This window comes from Streptopelia decaocto (assembly GCF_964273445.1).
Source record: "Streptopelia decaocto genome assembly, chromosome: 13".
In the NCBI taxonomy this organism is placed as follows: Eukaryota; Metazoa; Chordata; class Aves; order Columbiformes; family Columbidae; genus Streptopelia; species Streptopelia decaocto.
The window spans coordinates 15,706,784-15,726,204 of NC_138668.1; the positions used below are offsets into that span (position 1 = coordinate 15,706,784).

Sequence of the window (19,421 nt, forward strand, 5' to 3'; positions counted from 1 at the left end):
CCTCCAGCACATCAACACCCCACCCAACCTGGTGTCATCTCCAGACTTACTTAGGGTGCACTCAATCCCTTTGTCCAGACCACTGAACAAGAGATTAAACAGAACTGAACTCTCTACAGTGCACACAAATTTAAAATCTTATTTTAATCAGTCCTATTAAGGGTGTAACATGTCTCTCAAGTGTAGAGTTCTGCAGCATGAAAGGGAGAAAGTTTTTATAACTGAATGTGAACACAGCAAAGCGTGTGAACGAAATGTCCATTTGCCTCTGACATCCGTGTGTCCCTTCCTGTTGTCAGCCGGCACTGCTGACCTACAGTAGCAGAATGTTTAAGTGCTTGCCAGCTCTGCAGAGCGTTTTGGGCTCTGGGCCATACTTGTGTAGGAGATCCATTGTCTGCCCTCTGCACATGATGTGAACAAGACTGGTTTACAAGGTGGGACTTTGTTAAACCAACACAAACCCACACTGAGAAGCCCTTGAAGACTTTTCCTGCACAGCTCTTGCCAGTGAACTTTAATCCTCCTATTCTCATTCTGTTCGGGTAGGAAACCCCCTCCCAGCAGGAGCTCCCAGCACCAGCCCCGCAGTGTGAGCTGTGGTCAGTGTCCTGCACTGAGCTGTGCAAAAACGTACAGCTGTCAAAGGCTAAAAGTACAATTGCTCCTATTTATTTGCATAGATTCAGAGTAACCCCTGACAGCCCACCCTGAAACCTGTTGCTGATGCAGCTGACAAGGTGCTTCCAAGACCTGTACTCAAGGCAAGATGGGATAGTTACTGAAATCTTCATTTTTTCTTGCTACAACAAGCAGAAGTTGAATCTCCCCAGCTCAGGAAAAATGAGACAATGAAAAGGGATCGTGGACCCTCAGTAGGAATCCTCTGAGCACTTGCTTACCTGTGTGTGTCTCTGCGCCTTGAAGCCTTGGTTAGTTTGAGGGCAGGTGTACTTTAGGGTGTATTAAGAGTATCAGTCTACAAGATCCAGTTTTCTGATTGAGGCTGAAAATTCTCAGGACTCGGGAACTGAAAAGCTATTACAGTTTTGTACTGAGACAACTTGCCATTTCAACTGTTTGAGCATAAGAACACGTTTCTGATATAGTTACAAATCCTTTTTTTGTCTTCTTTATTTTTTTTTTTTTGAGTTTCATGAGAATTATCCTAGGTTTTATTTCAGCCCTACTGTGGCCTATGAGAATTTACTTTTGCCAAACTCTGTTTGGTTTTTGACATGTTATCTAACCAATGAGCTGTGGCTGCTCTGCATGACATGGTTAATGTAGCCCTTGAATCATTTGTCATTGATGCTTCGATTCCAGAGGTCATCTGCAGAGATTTACACAAAGGGTTTTATCATTTAGCAAATGCCATTGTGCTGTGTTGTTTTCCCCCACAGAATTATTGGAACCGCAGTCTGTGCGAGCTGGGGGCCTCCTGAATTTGATATTGGACGAAATGTTTTAGAATTGATCTATGCCCAGACTTTGACCTGGTAAGTGTTGCATTTATGGCCCAAACTTCATTTGCACTTAGAAATACCGCTGAACAATCTTATTGTGACATTTCTGGGTGTTTCCCATCATGGCGTAAAGAACAGGATAAGTGCCCGAGGGAGTTGATATATAAGCGGCTTTGTAAGGACTGGGACTTGCAGTTCTCTGTGCAATTCTACAGATGATAACAATAACTTAATCTGTAGTTTACTCTGTGGCCATCTGGCCTGAGGCAAACCCAGAAAAGGAACATCCTGGATTGTTGTTGACTTCCCCACTGGAATGGTGTTCCTGCAGAAACAGTCTCCGTATTAAACCCTGGAAAAGATGCCTTACTTCTAAGAACGAGTGCATGCGTCCAGTTGTAAGAGTTTTTCAGATGTAGATACTTACGTTTGAAGTTGCATTTTGTTAAAGGTTGATTCACTGTTACAGCATGCATGTGAATATAATTACATTTCCAAATAACCAAACACTAACTGTATTTGAAGTTAGGGTGGTATTTTGTGCTTTCAGTGTGCTGAGAGCTGTGTGGTGAATAGCAAAGATCTCACTTGCCGCTTACAAATCCCTTCTCATAGGATTGGTATCCTGTTCTCACCTCTGCTGCCTGGTATCCAGATGATATCGTTTTCTATAGTATTTTACGTGAAAAAGGTAACAAGCTCTATATGTGCTCATCATAAACATACACTGTTTGAAATCTGAGCAGAATTTATTGCATTAAAGTGCTGGTTTTGTCTGGAGCCTTTGGGGTTTTGCGTTTTTTGTGGGCAGTGGGATTTGCTTTAAAGGAACACAATTTAGATACACAATTTAGCATGACAAACCTGTGAAACATGAGGGGTGGCAAGCATGGAAGGGTTATAGGAGGGGTTGAGAGCACAGTTAGAGAGGAGAGAGAACAAAGTAATAAAATTAAAGGCCAGAGAATTAGTGGTGGAAAGTGCATATGACACTATAGACACTCAGGCTGTGGCTGTGACTTGGTCTGCCCGATCAGGCCCCAGCAATGCCCCTGCCAAGTTATCTGGGTGTTAGGAGGGTGATTCAGCTAAAAATCACAGTGGAAGTGTCTTCTTTTGAGAATTCATTGCCTCGGTAGTGTGACCAGATGACAGAGTTGGGTCACTGAACAGTTTGTAGTGCCGAATATAGCAGAACAAAGCTACAGCTAGAAAGGTCCATTCAAATTTCCCTAAACTGTGGGTTTGCATATGCTGCAAAACCAAACTCTACCCAACGCAGTCCCGAAGAACCCGCCAGAACCTCGTTTTGCCTCTTACTATTTAAAGACTATATTATTGAAATTTTCTAAAGCTCCAGTATCTCTATCAAATTCATACTAAATAAGTTCTTGTGCACTTTTGATAGATGCTATTCCAGCAATTTCAGTGAGATTGACTTAAACCGAGTAGAAGTGGTGGGTAATACTGTTCCAGAGTCAGTGTACCTTCATCTCATTAAAGGTCAGCCTGATGATGAATTGCCAGCCCCCCCGCAAAGCCTGGAGAACAGCACAAATGATGACGTCCTTCATGTTCCTGCTGTTTTTCCCCTCCTTCGTGGGCGTCCTGTCGGTCATCGCGGTCACCGTCTGGAGGTACGGCACATCCACGGCGTCCACGCCTGCTGTGCTGCGCTGTGGGACCTGGGGCTGGGCAGAGAAATCTGCATTTTTCTATAGAAAAAGCTGTATGAATTGCTAGTGGAAGGTTTCAGATTTTGATGTTCTGTATTCTGGAAACGAGACACGCTCAGTGAGTTTACAGGAACGTGGTTCACATAGTAACTTGACAACCAATGGTAAGACAAGGGGCAATGGGTATAAACTGAAACATAAGAGGTTCCATTTTAATTTGAGAAGAAACTTGTTCCCGGTGAGGGTGGCAGAGCCTGGCCCAGGCTGCCCAGGGAGGTTGTGGAGTCTCCTTCTGTGCAGACATTCCAACCCGCCTGGACACCTTCCTGTGTAACCTCATCTGGGTGTTCCTGCTCCATGGGGGGATTGCACTGGATGAGCTTTGCAGGGCCCTTCCCATCCATGACATTCTGGGGTTCTGTGATAAGAAAGTGGGAGGAGAAACAAAGTTGCATTGAAGTTTTAGGTTCCTATTTAAATGTTGCAGCGAATGTGGCTTTTCCTCCTCCTCAAAAGTTTCTGTCACCTAGTCCTGGACTTCTTTCTGGTTTAGGCCATACTGGGTCTACCGTGGAGAAACACCTGGGAAAACTCAGTTGAGGTCAGCTTCTGGATTATGTATGAACTTCAAAGGCTCTTTCTGCAGGGAGGGCTGGTCTCTGCAATAATGCATCTGGGTTGTTACCAGTATTTTACAGCTGTTTGTTTATGTGCACGTTACTCTGGTCACAGTGTGGGCAGCATGGATGCACCTTTTCTTTTTCTTGGCACCTCTCAGCCACAAGATTTCAATATTTAGTAAGCACAGGAAACCAGGTGAGATGAAATATTTCAGAGCAAACATTTCCAGCTGGCAGGTGGGAATTTCAGACTGTCTGGACTGATTCAATTTAAAAGGAAACAACATTTTCCTATTTCAGTCTACCCAAACTGTTAATTGTTGCTACGGGCTGCCTTACTTGGCCATGTCCTGTTGTTACTGAAAATCTGCAGTGAGTCGTGTCCTGGAAGGCCGGTGAGATGACGGCTCCCTCCGCACCTGTGGTGGAACTTGGAAAATCCCCATTTTCAGTTTGTTGTAGCTTGCGCTACAGTGATTGACTCATTAATTTAGGTCAGGATTGTATTTCCAAGGCTCAGACCATCTCTTGCAGCAGCTCCAATGACTGGAGAGTGACCCAAGTTCACAAACACAGACCATGGCAGTTCCCAGAGCAGTCACAGAGAGCAGAGGGCTACAGCAAACTAACAGGCATCCTGATGTGCAAAATCACAATATTAACTCCAGTACTGGTTAATAGATAAAGCTTTAACTGTTTTCTCACATTTTCAGGTTAAAACCTTCAGAAAAGTGTGGTCCTTTCCGAGGTTTGTCTTCTATGTATGCGGCGGTCTCCAACTGGATAAAAATACTGGAAGGTTACACTGCCTCAAAATGGGTTGTGTGGATCTACTCTAACTTAATTACAAGTGAACTTTTCTTCTTCATCCTCTCCGTTCTTGTCCTGTAAGTACCTGCTAATGAAAATACTGGGAAAGGACCTGAAGTGGAAAAAACTGGCTGGATCATAGCCATTTTTTATTTAAAAACTTGGCAACGTGCATTTTAAAGCATCAGAAATTGTAAATATACTGGAAATTTGTGTATTTGAAGTACATAAAGAAATTATAAAACCTATTCCTTTTATGTTAGGATGTTAGCTCTTCACAAACCAGCTTCACGCCAAGCCTGGGATACACCGCTTTTAATTGATTTCTAGTTTGCTGCTGCCTGGGCTCCAGATCTTATCGCTGGCACACTTAGCTTTATGAACATCAGCAAAAGGGAACGTGCTGCACACAGTTGGCAGGATAGAGTGCTTTGTACTTCTTTTCACTTCCATAGAAGTGAATAAATCAGTAGGAAGAGCAAGCCTTCTCAAGCACAGGACCCTGAGTGACATAAAAAGCATAAAAAGTTTGGGAGGTGGTTGCTTTACCTTTTCTGATCGTTTCTCATCAGTGGAGTCACAGAACCCCAGCCTGGCTGGGTTTGAAGTGACCTCTGCAGATCCCCAGCCCAGCTGCTCACGCAGGGTCCCAGAGCAGATCACACAGGTGGGTCCGGGCGGTTTGAATGTCTCAGAGAAGGAGACTCCACACCCGCTCTGGGCAGCCTGGGCCAGGCTCTGGCACCTCCCAGCAAACAAGTTTCTGCTCATGTTCAGATGGAGCCTCCTGTGTTTCAGTCTGTGCCCGTTGCCCCTCACCCTGGCGTTGGGCACCACTGAACAGAGTCTGGTCCATCCTCTGACACCCACCCTGAGATATTGATCCCATTGATCAGATCCCTCTCAGCTTCTCTTCTCCAGCTGAACAGCCCAGCTCTTTCATCACAAAGATGCTCCAGACCCCTCAGCATCTTTGTAGCTCTCTGCTCGACTCTCTCCAGTAATTCCTTGTCCTTAAAGTCCTTAGAGGAGCTGATTCCGTGTAAAGAAAAGCTGAGCTACCAGAGGGACGCTGCAGGGAAGGGGTAGGTAGCATGCAAGCAGCACATAGAAGTGAGTTCAGCGTGCAGGGAAATGCTACCAAGCAGGTTGCCGTCGCTTCCAGCTCATCTCGGGTAAATTCACATACTGTCCCCTCAGCTGTGAATTATTTTGGCAAAATCATACGTGCATATTAAGCTGTGTGCCCAGGGGTGGGTTTGGTGGTGTAGCTGTGCTGCTTGGTGTTTCTAGCAGGGGCCAAAAGCCCAAAGCTGTTCTGATGAAGCCCATTCAGGCGGGAGCAGAGCCGGCCTGGGAGCAGCTCAGTGCTGCGGTCTGAGGCGCAGGCACGTGTCCGCGCAGATGACACAGAGCTGGATAAGAGCACCAGGCGCCTGTTTGTTATCTGAAATGCACCTCGTATTGTTGACTTCCTATAATTGCACCTCTCCAAGTCCATAAACCTTTGGGTCTTTTCCAAGAGAATGTCTTAAGCAATTCCATGTGTTTGCCATGCCTCGAGTAATTATATACAGATTTTCTCAAATATATGTGTCTGTGTATATATATGTGTGTGTATATACATATCTTTTAATGGATAAAATGAACAAGTTAATGTTCAGTTTAGGCAGTGACGAGGAGTATACTCATGGGTATGAGTGTTCATATGTTCAACCTTTTTCTTTTTGTTTAGAATTATTTCTTATCTTTACTGGCAAATAATACAAGGAAGAAAGACCATGGCCACACTCTTACGCAAGCAAATTATTAATGTAAGTTTGACTTTCAGCTATATATTTTTAAAAACTTGGCTTCTTTGTTGGTTGTCTCATCCTGCTATGGTGGAGCTGTATCTGCTGTTCCTCTGCCAGTTCAAGGGAGCACCCTCCCCATGGGAACTGCAGCGAAATTTAACTCACAAATAGAGTTGTTGCAAAATAATTTTACTTTAGAGCTGTGCTGCTGCAGCTCGCCATAGATTATTTCTTAATAAAATAATATTCATTATTATTCTAGTCAGTGGTTACTTGAGCCTCTCCAGAATGATGAGTCCATTCTAACTAATGATCCAATGTCTCTTGCCCACAGGAAGGAAAAGATAAAAAGTTTTTACTTGAAAAACTACGGGCACTGCAAAGGGCAAAACAAACCCCACCTGCACCGAGAGGACAAGGCTGGCAGGTCAGTGCAATGGTTGGGATATCTCTGTTTCAGGTATGTGCTGGCTACGATTTCATGGGGCTCCTCTTAGCCTTGCAAATCGGCTGCCATCTTGGGGTATGCTGTGTTTAAAACCTCCCTTCAACTGATTACTGGTTAACTCCAGACAGCAAAAGGATACAGTGGAAATTCCCTAACGAGTTGTTCTAGGCTGGAGTTTAACCTGGGAAGGATGTAGAAAAGCCCTTATCCTCACTAGACATTATTTAGGATAATGAAACTGCTCATCCAGGAGTGTGGTGACGGCGACTGACAGGTCTGGGCACACGTGAGCCTGGCTCATCTGCGGGAGGAGGGCGCCTTCCTTCCCTGCCCTGCACTTCCCCTGGGCTTGGGGTTTGTGCCCCCACATCTTTTCAGCTGAGGTAGAACTGAGTGCTCTGACCTAACCCCGTTTTGAATCCCATACAGCATCAAGATAGACATAGATTCATAGAATCATTTTGGTTGGAAGAGACCCTCAGGATTATCGAGTCCAACCACAACCCACCCCTGGCACTGCCCCGTGTCCTGAGAACCTCATGTCCGTCTGTCCAACCCTCCAGGGATGGTGACTCCAGCACTGCCCTGGGCAGCCTGTTCCAATGCCCCACAGCCCTTTGGGGAAGAAATTGTTCCCCAGATCCAACCTCAGCCTCCCCTGGCGCAACTTGAGGCCGTTTCCTCTGCTCCTGGCACTTGTTCCTGGGGAGCAGAGCCCGACCCCCCCTGGCTCCAAGCTCCTCTCAGGCAGTTCAGAGATCAGAAGGTCTCCCCTCAGCTCCTGTTCTCCAGCTGAACCCCCAGGTCCCTCAGCCGCTCCCATCACACTTGTGCTCCAGCCCCTCACCAGCTTCGTCACCTCCTCTGCACTCTGTCTAGCACCTCAATGTCCTTATGATGAGGGGCCCAAAACTGAACACAGGATTCAAAGTGTGGCCTCACCAGTGCAGAGTACAGTGGCACAATCACTTCCCTTGTCCTGCTGGCCACACTATTCCTGATACAAGCCAGGATGCTGGTGGCCTTTTTGCCCACCTGGGCACACGCTGGCTCATGTTCAGCCGCTGTCACCAACAACCCCAGCTCCTTTTCCTCCAGGCACTTTCCAGCCACTCTTCCCCAGCCTGCAGCGTTCATGGGGCTGTTGGGACCCAAGTGCAGGACCCGGCCCTTGGCCTTGTTGAACCTCAGACAATTGTCTCAGCCCATCGACCCAGCCGGTCCAGATCCCTCTGTGTGGCCTTCCCATGCTCCAGCACATCAACACTCCACTCAACCTGGTATTGTCTGCGAATTTACTTAGGGTCTGCTCAATCCTCTCATCCAGACCATTGATAAAGAGATTAAACAGAACTGGTCCCAATACTGAGCCCTGAGGAACAAAACTTGTGATCGGCCGCCAACTGGATTTGGCTCCATCCACCACAACTCTTTGGGCCCAGCCATCCAGCCAGTTCCCATTGCAGATACACCATCCAGGCCATGGGCTGCAGCTTCTCCAGGAGATGCTGTGGGACACAGTGTCAAAGGCCTTACTGAAGTCTAAGTACACAACATCTATAGCCTTTCCCTCAGCTACTAGTTGGGTCACCTTGTTGTAGAAGGAGATCAGGTCGGTCGAACAGAACCTGCCTTTCATAAACCCATGATGACTGAGCCTGCTCACATGCTTCTCTTGTATGTGCTGTGTGATGTTACTCAAGATCATCTGCCCCATGAGCTTCCCCAGCACCGAGGTCAGACTGACAGGTCTGTAGTTCCCCGATCGTCCTTCCAGCCCCTCTTGTAGGTGGGCGTCACGTTAGCCAAATCCAGTCACCTGTGACCTCCCCAGTTAGCCAAGATTCATCGTGAATTTATTTTTCAAGTCAGTGCTGCCTGCTGAGGCATCAAATTAGCATTAAAATGTGCACACAGAGGCCCTGGGCAGTGTTTTTATTGGGGTTGAGTGAAAACTCTTTGACCTACATACTGGTGAAAAAAAAAGCAGTTGTTAGGTTCCCCTCCCTCCCCCAAAAAAACCAAATCCCCCTGTGTGACTGGCCATCAGTAGTCTGATAAGATAAATAAATATTGGTGATGTTGCTAAACTGATGAATAGAAATACATATGATATAAATTAATATAAATAAATATTGGCTGTAAAGAGGGGAGCTTAAAGCAAATGGGTATTTTCTGCCCACTGGGCATTTTCAGCCACTGGACAACCCATCAGAACAGCTGTTGGAACAGTCATATGCACAGACCTGCTTGAGATCTGCAGAGTCTGGGTTTGTTAGCGGTGTTACCTGTGTCTTTTTAAATGCAAAATAACGGGAACATGAGGGAGACACTGACCTGGATCCACTTGTGAATTTTGTTTTCAGTCTCCCTACTCCGCTGGGAGCTCGAGAGGCACCGGCTTCCCGCAAGGTAAGTGGAGAGCAGCCCCGAGCAGCTCAGCGAAGGTGTTTGCTGTGGCGCAGACTCAGCCTGTGACAGTTGATGCAAGACACATGGAATTTTAGAAAACAAAAAGCCTGGGGTGCGGGATAAACGTTTTCTATAGGGTGTGTGTGTTGTGGTGTTGGTAGGGACTCCTACAGACTGATCACAGGTTCTGTACAGCAGAGCTGGGTGTCTGTGGGTGGATGAGCCGCTTTGTCTTAGGGAAGCAGCCAAAGGCGGGAATACAACGCCTCACCGGGGATACACACATGGTGTGAATCTCAGAAGGTTTTTAGCGATGTAGAGTTTCCAGGGTGTTGCATGTCCGCAATAAAAAAAGCCATGGAAACGTGCACGGTAGCTTGAACTACTCCTGGCTTACACAAACACGTAACTCCACCCCAGATACCCGACAGATGAGGTGCTTACGCAGTGTGGGGTGTTTGCCGGGGTGGTGATTGCACCCGTAACGGTTCTGCCCTTGTGTTCAGCACGCAGCTCCGGCACCGGCGCGGCAGAGGCCCTGGCGCTCGCTCTGCGCGCTAGAGAGGCAGCTCGCTGGGAAGACGAAGACGACGACAAAGATTTTTGACCACAACGGGCTGGACTCAATACTGAACCTCTTCCTGTTCTGCAGAAAGCAAATGCATTGACACGAATGACCGAAGGTACCATTCAAACTTCTTTTTTTTTACCTCCAAATGGTAGAAAAAGCAGAAGAATAGATCACAAACTGCATCGCCAGTGCAGTTGTTGGTGATGATGGGGAATGTCGTGGTGTTTGGTTTGGGAGCGATGTCACCGCGGGTCCCCCCGCAGCCGCTCCTGTCCTGCTCACCAAGTACAAGGAAACTTGGGCCTAATTGTAAATAAAAGCTTTGGTCTAAAAATACTCAGTTTTATTGTCCAAACTGCTTCCAGCTGATCTAAACCAAAAGCAAAATATCTGTCAAGTAAAAACAGAAGGAAATTTAAGTGCAGTCGTTTCTAACAACTGAAATGTTGTAACGGTACCAAAGGAACTCGTGTGAACCAGGTTCAGCTTCTACCCCATTTTCACCTTTCTGAGGCATTTTTACAGCTTATTAGTCACTCAAAACCAGTTATCAGAACGCTTTTTTTTTTAAGAGTGACTACTTGTCAAAATTCTCATGTGTGTATAACCACTACTTGTGAACAAGTTTACACATCTTATCCCATAAAGAATAGATGGGAAGTAACACAAGTGAGATTTTTTTTAATCATATATGACTTTGAGACATTTGATGCAGCTTCTTTTTATTCAGAGCCACAACTTTACCATGACAGAAATATATATGATTTTTAGCCTGTTTTGTACTACTGCCTGGTTTATCCCTCCCTTGTTGCTTTGGACATAAAACTGCCTTAGGAAAGCGGGAAGTCATTTCCTCACGCTCATCCTTTAGGTTACAGACAGTCCCAAACATACAGAAAAAAGGACAAACTTCACACACAGCACGAGACCAGAGATTCCATTTTCTTCTGGTTTTCCTTATGTATCCCTGGGGAGTCCGGCTGTGAGAACTGAACACAGGCCCAGTGTCTGTGCTGAGGACGGTCACTCAAGTGGCTGCTGTTTATTTTTTATTACCTTTTTGTCTCATTGATAGAAGTTCTGAGACCACACCTGGAATCTTGTGTCCAGTTGTGGCCCCTCAGTTCCAGCAGGACAGGGAACTGCTGGAGAGAGTCCAGCGCAGCCACCAAGATGCTGAAGGGAGTGGAGCATCTCCCGTGTGAGGAAAGGCTGAGGGAGCTGGGGCTCTGGAGCTGGACAAGAGGACACTGAGGGGGGACTCATTCCTGGGGATCAATATGGAAAGGGGGAGTGTCAGGAGGATGGAGCCAGGCTCTTCTGGTGACAACCAGTGACAGGACAAGGGGCAATGGGTGCAAACTGGAACACAGGAGGTTCCACTTAAATTTGAGAGGAAACTTCTTCTCAGTGAGGGTGTCAGAGCCTGGCCCAGGCTGCCCAGGGGGTTGTGGAGTCTCCTTCTGTGCAGACATTGCAACCCGCCTGGACACCTTCCTGTGTAACCTCATCTGGGTGTTCCTGCTCCATGGGGGGATTGCACTGGATGAGCTTTCCAGGGCCCTTCCCATCCATGACATTCTGGGGTTCTGTGAAGTTTTTCTAAATCTTGTTGGCTCTGTGCATGAGAAGCAATTCTAACGCTGGGCACGCTGGCAAGAACACCGATATCCACAGCAACACATGAACCGCGCTGCTGCTCTGTCTGCCGGTGCAGATTTGCCGCAGCGCATGCCCAGCACTGGCCCCTCAGCCCAGCCCCCACAACGCCCTGACGGGGACACGAGTTCAGCAGCCCTGATGTGGCACAAGAACGACCTCACTGAACCTCTGCTGCACGTGGAGTCAACGGGACCTCAGGAGATGACGTCTGAGTAACCTGTGGCTGGGAACCCATCGGTTAAACGTTCAAATTCCTCATTTCTGTTGAAAGCTGTATCACGTTCTTCTGAAATGAAATTATCCAACTTAGTAATTCCATGTATTGTCCATGACAGAAAGGTGGTCTGACTGATGGTAGGGTTGGCTCCCTGGGAGTTTTCTGCTCGTGCTCATCACCAACAGTCGTCTGTACCTGCTGGCTCCCGGGGCGCAGAGCCACAACCGGCCCCCCCACACTGATGAGAACACCTGGGACTTTTATTTGTTAGAAAAAACATCAAGCAACCTGCACTAATTTTGACATTTTACGTAATCCAATAAAGAATGCTGTAACCGTGAGCCACCATGTACCTGTTTATTGTAGTTGCAGACTCCTGATTTCACGTTAAATCTGGATTTAGTTTCCCGCGTATCCCTGTGAGCGCCCTTCAATCACACAAACAATAAGCAAAGTAAAAAGACATTTCAACTCTACTTGTTCTACCACTACCAGCTCTCGATATATAGCTTTCTTTTATAAATAAATAAATTCTTGTGCTATGTCATGAGAAGAAATAACCTTCTATCCTCCCTTGGTTCTTTTAAACAGTCTGGCGGATAAGAAGATACTCAAGTTTTATTAATGAATTGTCACAGTCTTCACGCAGAACATGGAGAGCTGCCTCGCTGGCCCCTGGCAAGATACAGCGCTCAGCCCCTCCATGCAAAGCCAACAAATCCATCACCCTCTGTTTTGGCACCGTTAGTTGCAGGTTCTGTTTTAGAACGGTAATGTAGACGTTTTTAAGATGCCATAGACCAACCTGAAATTATTACACACAGAGCAGATGTTTATATTACTAAAGATCAAGGTGTGTTTCAAATTTTGCCACCGTGAGATGACTTTATAACCAGCAGTGAAACAAAACGAAGGAACAGTCTGAGAATTCCACAGCAAGCTGCACTCGCAGCGTATTGCCCGGTTACTTGTCAGATCGAATCCCGGTTGTGCCTCAGCGTGGTCACTGTTGGTGCTGCCCCAGAGCCACCGCTGTGTCCCCCTGCCCCACTGCAGACCCTGCCCCACCGCGGGGCGGCTCTGGGTGGGGAGCACAGCGCAGGGTTAGTAGTGCGGCTCGCAGTCCTCCACCAAGCTGTCGGTGATGTAGCTGCATTCGAGGACATGTTCGTAGTAGCTTTTTTCCGCAAACGTGTTCACTGTCCAGGCAACTACTTGAATCCCCTTGGAAGCCCAGTACCTGATGTAGTCTCTGCAGGGAACAGACAGCACAAACAAGGCTGACACCCGTGTGTTTCAGGCAGACAGCGCTAAGGCTTCAACGGAGTTTTAGTCTTACATCGGTATCTTGTCATCTTTTGCAATGTTATCGTTTTGTGGCTTACTACTGTAAACAGGCAAGAGCAAGTTTTCTTCCCCTTTGAGATTAAATTTAGGATCTAGCATAAGATAAAAACAGAGACTGAAGAGATAGAGGCTTAAAATAATAAAATAGCATGCGGTAAAGAAACGATCTAAACAAACTTAGACAACACTAAAAGGAACATATTAATTAAATACACAGTTTCCTCCACGTTTACATACAATAGAATGGTATTGCCTCCTGAGATTTTAGCAACTTCCATCACTTACTGAGAAACAAAGTTTTTCTGTATGAGGAAAGCTGAGACCCCGCAGAGGCGCCACAGGAAGCTGTGCAGGCTCCAGTCGAGGGCGACGTCCAGCAGCATGTACAGCTGGAGCTTCCAGGAGGAGCTGAAGCGGGGGGTCCCGTCTCCGAAGTGGCTGAGCTGCCAGGGCCGGTGCGTCAGCGCCGTCACCACGTTCCCGTCCGCTTGTCTCATCTGGAACAGCCGGGAAAGGACGGTGATTCACACAGAAGCAACACAACCTGGGAGAGGTTCAACACAAAGTGCCAGTGGAATCCTTTCCCTCTCCCCCGCCCCAATCCTTTGTAACTCTGTTAGACAGCCCTTCATGGCATTTTCCTGCTCTGGCTTTAAAACCGAATAAGCAACTGCTCTTATGTTAAAAAAATCACATAACAGGCAATGGAATAAAATACATAGTAAATGGATTTGGCAAAGAGAATTAGGAAACAGAAGAATTGTCTACATTTCTATCAAAATATGAGGTTTATTTAACAGGTACCTGGCCTATGGCAACTGGAAGAGCAACACGCTTTTTCTGCAGAGCTTTCAGGATGGAGGGAAGTGCTGCAGAGTCGTACGTGCACATAACGATCGCAGAGGGATCTAATCAGATTATGCAGGAGACTTACGATTTATGCTTCATTTGTTTTTAACGGTCTTGGCAATTTCAACAAGCCAAGAGTAACCTGGAACTCAGTTGTATATCTCACCAAAATTCCCAGACAGAACTAAAAAAAATCCAAAATAAACTCTAGGAAACATCACCTTATAAACAACGTCTGGCATGAAGGAACAGACTACGCTGCTGTTATACAAACGTGGAAATTCCAGGTAGACTTGTTTTAGTGCATCAACTGCCTGCCAATTAGAGACAAACACAGATGTTACATTTATATATAAACTCATAGCTACTTTACACTGCAAAATCATTTGAGAATAATCCCCTTTAAAAATACCTCCCTGTTTTGTATTACAAGATCGAAACGAAAAGGGGGGAGAGAAAAACAGCATCTCGTTTATACCATTAACACCAAAGTGACATTTGGGTTTTTTTGCAGCAAAAGTCCTTTTCATGATTCAGTTTGCAGCAACGAGCAGTGTTTGAAATACTGTTTGAAATCAGGATATCTCTGCAACCACAAACCGCCCGTGAATGAAACTCTCACAGTCTGTCCTGCAGCGGGAGGGAGCACAGAGCATTTATAATAAGGTTACTAAAGCTCGATAACTCATTAAACCTTTTGTAAATTTTTGTGTAATTGTAACCTGTTGGGTCCATCTATTTGAAACACCCTGTATATAGTGGATAAACTTCTTCAGTACTACCTATGGTTTAATTCAAGGGGGAAAATGATTTCCATATTTTGCTATGCTAAAGAAATAATTATGCTGATTTTCATAAAGTGTTAACGATCGGTCACCTGTGTGTGCCCTCAGCAACGCAAATGGCAGCCAAGCAGGATCCTGTTGCGGCTGACGGTGGGACGGCAGCTCCGGCAGCACCGCCGGCGCTCCCACCGCTGTGTCAGGATGGGGCTGCGACCCGAACCCAACACTCACACACCTCGCACGCCAGGTTTAAGTTGCAGCTTCCCAGGATGATGGAATGGGACACGGAAACACGTTGTCTGTGCTTTGACAGCCCAGCTTTGCATGACACCAACAGGAGACCCAGCTTTGCTCCCATTAGAAGGGGCTGTCCCACACTAGCAGTTTGAGGCCAACAGAAAAGCAGGTGAGAAACCCAGAGAACGGGCGAGGGAAGGTGTCTCAGTACAGACAACAGTACCTGACTCGCGTGGCCTTTGACATCGAAATAGATGATAAGATTGTGACGCATGGACTCCACAACAGCTTCTCGCAGCGTCGGTACCTTTTCACCCTGGAATTTGCTCCTGCGGAAACACAGAAATCCGTGGGATGCGGTCACGAGACACGTGCGCACACACCAACCAGAGCTGCTTCCTCCTGAACACAGTTTGCTGCCACAAACTGGAGAGGAACACGTGCTCATCTCCTCCTCCCCCAGGATCCCACCAGACGATTGTATCAGTCAAACTCAAGGTCTAACCTGACGCTCACCAACCCCGTGTGGACACCAAACCACCGATTTCAGTTCTTCACCTCCTTCCTCAGCCGCCACAAAGCAGCATTCGGTCCCCGCCGCTGACCCTCCCCAGCTTTGCCTGTGCTCCCTGACCAGCAGAACAGGCCAGACCAGCTGAGGATGCAGGAGAAGCAGCTTCACACGTCAGTAAATGATTCCTGATGAGGTGACAGTGAGCAGCAGCTGATCAGCAGTGACCACAGTGGGAAGTTCTTGCCCAGGGGATCATCCTTCCAGTCACAGACCAGGAAGGTGCAACTGGTTCCAGACTCCCAGGTGCTGTAAGTCTGGCAGTTCCCAGTGCAGTGTCTCAGGGACACAAGGAACACACACTAGAAGCTCTTCCTCTAAAATGGATCCACTTATGATACTGTAGAGGTTATGCTGTTATCAAAAATTTAGTAACGTGTAAAATATTTTCCCCTGAATGCCACTGGAAAGGACCTGATCAGCCACTGGGGTCTCAGCTCCTGCCTGAGACCACACAGGGAACATCTGGCTCCTTTTTGATGGCATAATCCTGATGTTTGGGAATTGCGAAATCACTAAATCACCAAGACGCAACCAGTCAAGGAATATATGTGACTAAATTAATTTTAGAAGTAATTACTCAAGATGGTTTTGACACCTTGTGAAACTGCCAGTGTCTTTAGTGTTCTACAGTCAATTCAGGGGAAGCTCTTGTAGGGATTAACCTGTGGATTTTGTCCTTGAGAGCCAATTACCTTGACTCTGCTTCACTGTTCCTACTGCAGGGATAGGTAAGGAGATACAGTCTCATATGCTTCTAAAATCGAATGAGAAGCAATATATGGGACTCTAAGTTTTAAATTTACAACAATGTTCATCAGTGATAGTTCAAATCAATAATTTTGTTTATCAATTATGTTGTTTTCACCGTCGAAACAGTAATTTCAGAATAGCAATAGTTCATTTACCACAGCCTGTGTTTTGCAGATGGATTAAGCTTCCTAACTTCATCAAAAGTCAACTCAGACAATCTTCCAGACCCATCGGTTGTCCTGTCCACTGTTTCATCATGCATTAGAATGGGAACACCATCCGCAGTAAACTCAAGATCCAGCTCAACACCTGTTGCTCCGTTCTCAGCTGCCTTAAAAAATAAGAAGAAAATCACATACATAACAGAAGAGATGACAGCTTTATAGATTTAATATAGTTATACCTATAATTAGTTTGTATTCTGGTAAAAAAACACCCCAAACCTACTAAGGTTCTTTTTAGTCAGCTTGATCTGCAGAACAAAGTAGGTTTCACCCACGTCATCATGAGAAGCATTTATAGACCAACTGAAAGTATACAATCTATTTTATAGATAAAACCATACTGATAATGTCTCCGTCTTGGGATTGGGGCTGTTTCAGGATAAAAATGCAGAAAATAATCCTGTTCTCTTCTTCTGGTCCGATAACTCCTGTGTCCTTATGTTACTTCCTAAAAGCGAAGGGAAGCAAATGCCTAAACTTTACATAACTTAGAGATTAATACTCAGAAGGCAGAATCGGAGCAGGGCATCAGAGCATAAAGGCTTTGCTTGCCCAAGGAAGAGCTATCGTCCCTTTTCTTTACAGAACACAGGTGTGATATTATCTTTAAGAGTCAGATTCACCATTCACGTGCAGTACAGCTCATCCACCACACGCAGGAGGAACAAAACCTCCCAGAAGTACCACTTGCCGTGTGTGTACTGAACAGTCGCTGTTATGTGGGCAAATCCCTGTTGCTGGCCGAGGAAGCCCTGTAGCAGAGAGCAACGAGCAGCTGAGCTGCCTGAGAACACTTCAGACACGCTGCTCCTGCCCTGGCGCTTTCCCAGGAGCTCCTCAGAAAAGCACCGGAGAGAACTGCGAGCCAGACGAATTGTTCTGAAGGCCAAATGCACGAGAAATACAAATGCCAGGCATGCACTACAGGTTACTCTAGAGGCGTCTGTCAAGTCAGGATCTCTATTGTGCCGCTTCAGAATTGATCAGAACAAAGAGTCCTGCCTGGGAAAAGGGGAGAAACCATCAGAGCAGCAACATCGTACGGGGCTGCAGGTTCCTCAGCAGGAGCAGGAGGGGCAGGCTGAGCTCTGCTCTGTGACAGTGACAGAGCCCAGGGAATGGCAGAAGATGTGCCAGGGAGGGTCAGTGGGACATGAGGAAAAGGTTCTTCACCCAGAGGTGCTGGACACTGAACAGGCTCCCCAGGGAGGGGTCACGGCCCCAACCTGACAGTGTTCAACAAGAGACTGGACAACGTCCTCAGACACACGGGGTGACCTGTGGGGTGTCCTGTGCAGGGACAGGAGTTGGACTCCATGAGCCTTGGGGGTCCCTTCCAACTCAGGACATTCTGTGATCTCATTGTCACGGATACACTACACTCAAAATTGTGATTAGCAGTCTCTCAAATGATTCTCAGAAACAGATTTTCGAACCTGGCAGCACCACGGTGCCTCCCAGACGAGGCAGCACTGAGTTTCGTGGCACGGCTGTACACAGTGAAGTTCTCACAGTGTCAGATTCTCCTATAACTGTGGATTCCCATTACAGACCTAAAAAGCAAATGACCTGTTACTAAGTTGGTTACTGTCTGCTCTGGTGAGACCCCCTGCAGTGCTGGGCCAGCTCTGGGTCCTCAGCACAGGACACACATGGACCTGCTGGAGAGGGGCCAGAGGAGCCCCAGGAATGACCCGAGGCTGGAACAGCTCTGCTGGGAGGACAGGCTGAGAGAGTTGGGGTGTTCAGCTGGAGAGGAGAAGCTCCGGGGAGACCTTAGTGCACCTTTCTGGACTTAAAAGGGGCCAATAAGAAAGATGGGGACAGAGTTTTGAGCAGGGCCTGTTGTGACAGGACAAGGGGTGATGGTTTTAAACTAAAGGAGGGAGATTCAGGCCGGACATGAGGAAGGAATTGTTGGCCCTGAGGGTGGTGAGAGCCTGGCCCAGGTTGGGCAGAGAGGTGGTGGATGAACCATCCCTGGAGACATCCCAGGCCAGGCTGGACGGGGCTCTGAGCAACCTGAGCTGGTGAAGATGTCCCTGTCATGGCAGGGGGGGCTCTGGGAGCTGGGAAGGTCCTTCAACACAAACTGTTCTGTGATTCCAAGTTGCTGTCTGCTCTCCGTATTGTTGCAATATCAGCAAAATATAGTACTTCCGTAGCAGTACTTCACCACTATTACACTTCTAAACTATCCATCAGCACCAAGGATATAATACAGTCCCCACAGAAAGACTCAGATCTGATCAAGCTGTTCTAATCTGCCTGACAAGCCACAGCTTCCTGTGGGCAGGAGCCGCGCTCCCGCGGTGCCCAGCGCTCGGTGCTGTCCGGGCAGGCTGTATTGCTGTATCGCAGCCTCTCGCCCATCAGACCCGGGGGCAGAGGCTCCCCAGGCGCCCCCCCGGCCCTACGGAGCATTGTCACCCCTGTGACCCCGGCCCTGAGCGCCGGGCACGGCGGACGCGGCTCCAGCACCGCCCGAGGGCGGGGCCGCGGCGGGTCCCCGCGGGGCTGACCTGTCGGATGGCCGCCAGCGTGTTCTCCGGCGCGTCGTGCGCTCCGCCGCGGTGGGCGATGCGGGCGGCGGCGCCGCGGGGCCGCAGGACGCGCTGGGCGCTCTGCGGGGCGGCGGGCTGCAGGCTGAAGAGGTGCAGCGCCAGGTAGAGCACGGCCGGCAGCAGGCAGGCCAGCGCCGGGCTGCGGCTGAACGCCAGCACCGCCACCAGCAGCGCCGTGAGGGAGCTCAGCAGGCCCTCCCCGTAGCACAACATGGCTGGACCGCGGCCGCACCGGGACGAGAACGGGACGAACCCGCCGACCCCGCGGCGGCCGCCGCTCCCCGGGACAAGAACGACGGCAGCATCGCCGCGCCCAGCGCCAGCCAATCAGCGCTTAGCCACCCACTGCTAGCAACCAATCGGCGCCCGTCTTCGGCTAACCGGGGCGCGGCAGTTCTTCCGCCAGCCAATCC

General features: G+C 47.9%; 2 protein-coding genes across 7 annotated transcripts in view; one reads left to right on the forward strand and one right to left on the reverse strand.

The window, feature by feature from the left end:
- The window catches only part of TMC5 (transmembrane channel like 5), a 31,534-nt gene extending 20,468 nt beyond the window's left edge, over window positions 1-11,066 (forward strand). For 3 of the 5 annotated variants that reach the window (XM_082064320.1, XM_082064319.1, XM_082064318.1), the window contains 7 exons: window positions 1,404-1,499; window positions 2,082-2,157; window positions 2,970-3,103; window positions 4,476-4,649; window positions 6,308-6,386; window positions 6,703-6,795; window positions 9,735-11,066. In XM_082064320.1, the coding sequence (XP_081920446.1) occupies window positions 1,404-1,499; window positions 2,082-2,157; window positions 2,970-3,103; window positions 4,476-4,649; window positions 6,308-6,386; window positions 6,703-6,795; window positions 9,735-9,896 (814 nt within the window). In that variant the 3' untranslated portion in view covers window positions 9,897-11,066. Of the gene's footprint in view, window positions 1-1,403; window positions 1,500-2,081; window positions 2,158-2,969; window positions 3,104-4,475; window positions 4,650-6,307; window positions 6,387-6,702; window positions 6,796-9,012; window positions 9,229-9,734 lie in introns of all 5 variants that reach the window. The other 2 variants (XR_014185294.1, XM_082064321.1) reach the window with 2 other exon arrangements.
- Window positions 9,754-19,300, reverse strand: GDE1 (glycerophosphodiester phosphodiesterase 1). 2 transcript variants are annotated; one of them, XM_082064323.1, is made up of 7 exons: window positions 18,967-19,300; window positions 16,376-16,551; window positions 15,120-15,225; window positions 14,096-14,188; window positions 13,311-13,522; window positions 12,032-12,930; window positions 9,754-9,874 (listed from the first exon to the last, which is right to left on the reverse strand). In XM_082064323.1, exons 1-6 carry the CDS (start codon window positions 19,219-19,221, stop codon window positions 12,783-12,785), a joined length of 990 nt encoding a protein of 329 aa, XP_081920449.1. In that variant the 5' UTR covers window positions 19,222-19,300; the 3' UTR covers window positions 9,754-9,874; window positions 12,032-12,782. The 2 variants fall into 2 exon arrangements, with proteins under 2 accessions (XP_081920449.1, XP_081920450.1); XM_082064324.1 differs by having other exon boundaries at window positions 9,756-9,874; window positions 16,376-16,547; window positions 18,967-19,094.
- Window positions 19,301-19,421: the final 121 nt, after the last annotated feature.

Bases quoted from the DNA above. Each gene is read 5' to 3' on its own strand.
- GDE1 (XM_082064323.1), bottom strand. From the start codon at position 19,221: ATGTTGTGCTACGGGGAGGGCCTGCTGAGCTCCCTCACGGCGCTGCTG. The intron at 14,189-15,119 runs GTACTGTTGTCT...TCTAATTGGCAG, and splicing joins TCAAAGGCCACGCGAGTCAG to GCAGTTGATGCACTAAAACA. The intron at 12,931-13,310 runs GTAAGTGATGGA...TGTTCCCTGCAG, and splicing joins CAGAAAAACTTTGTTTCTCA to AGACTACATCAGGTACTGGG.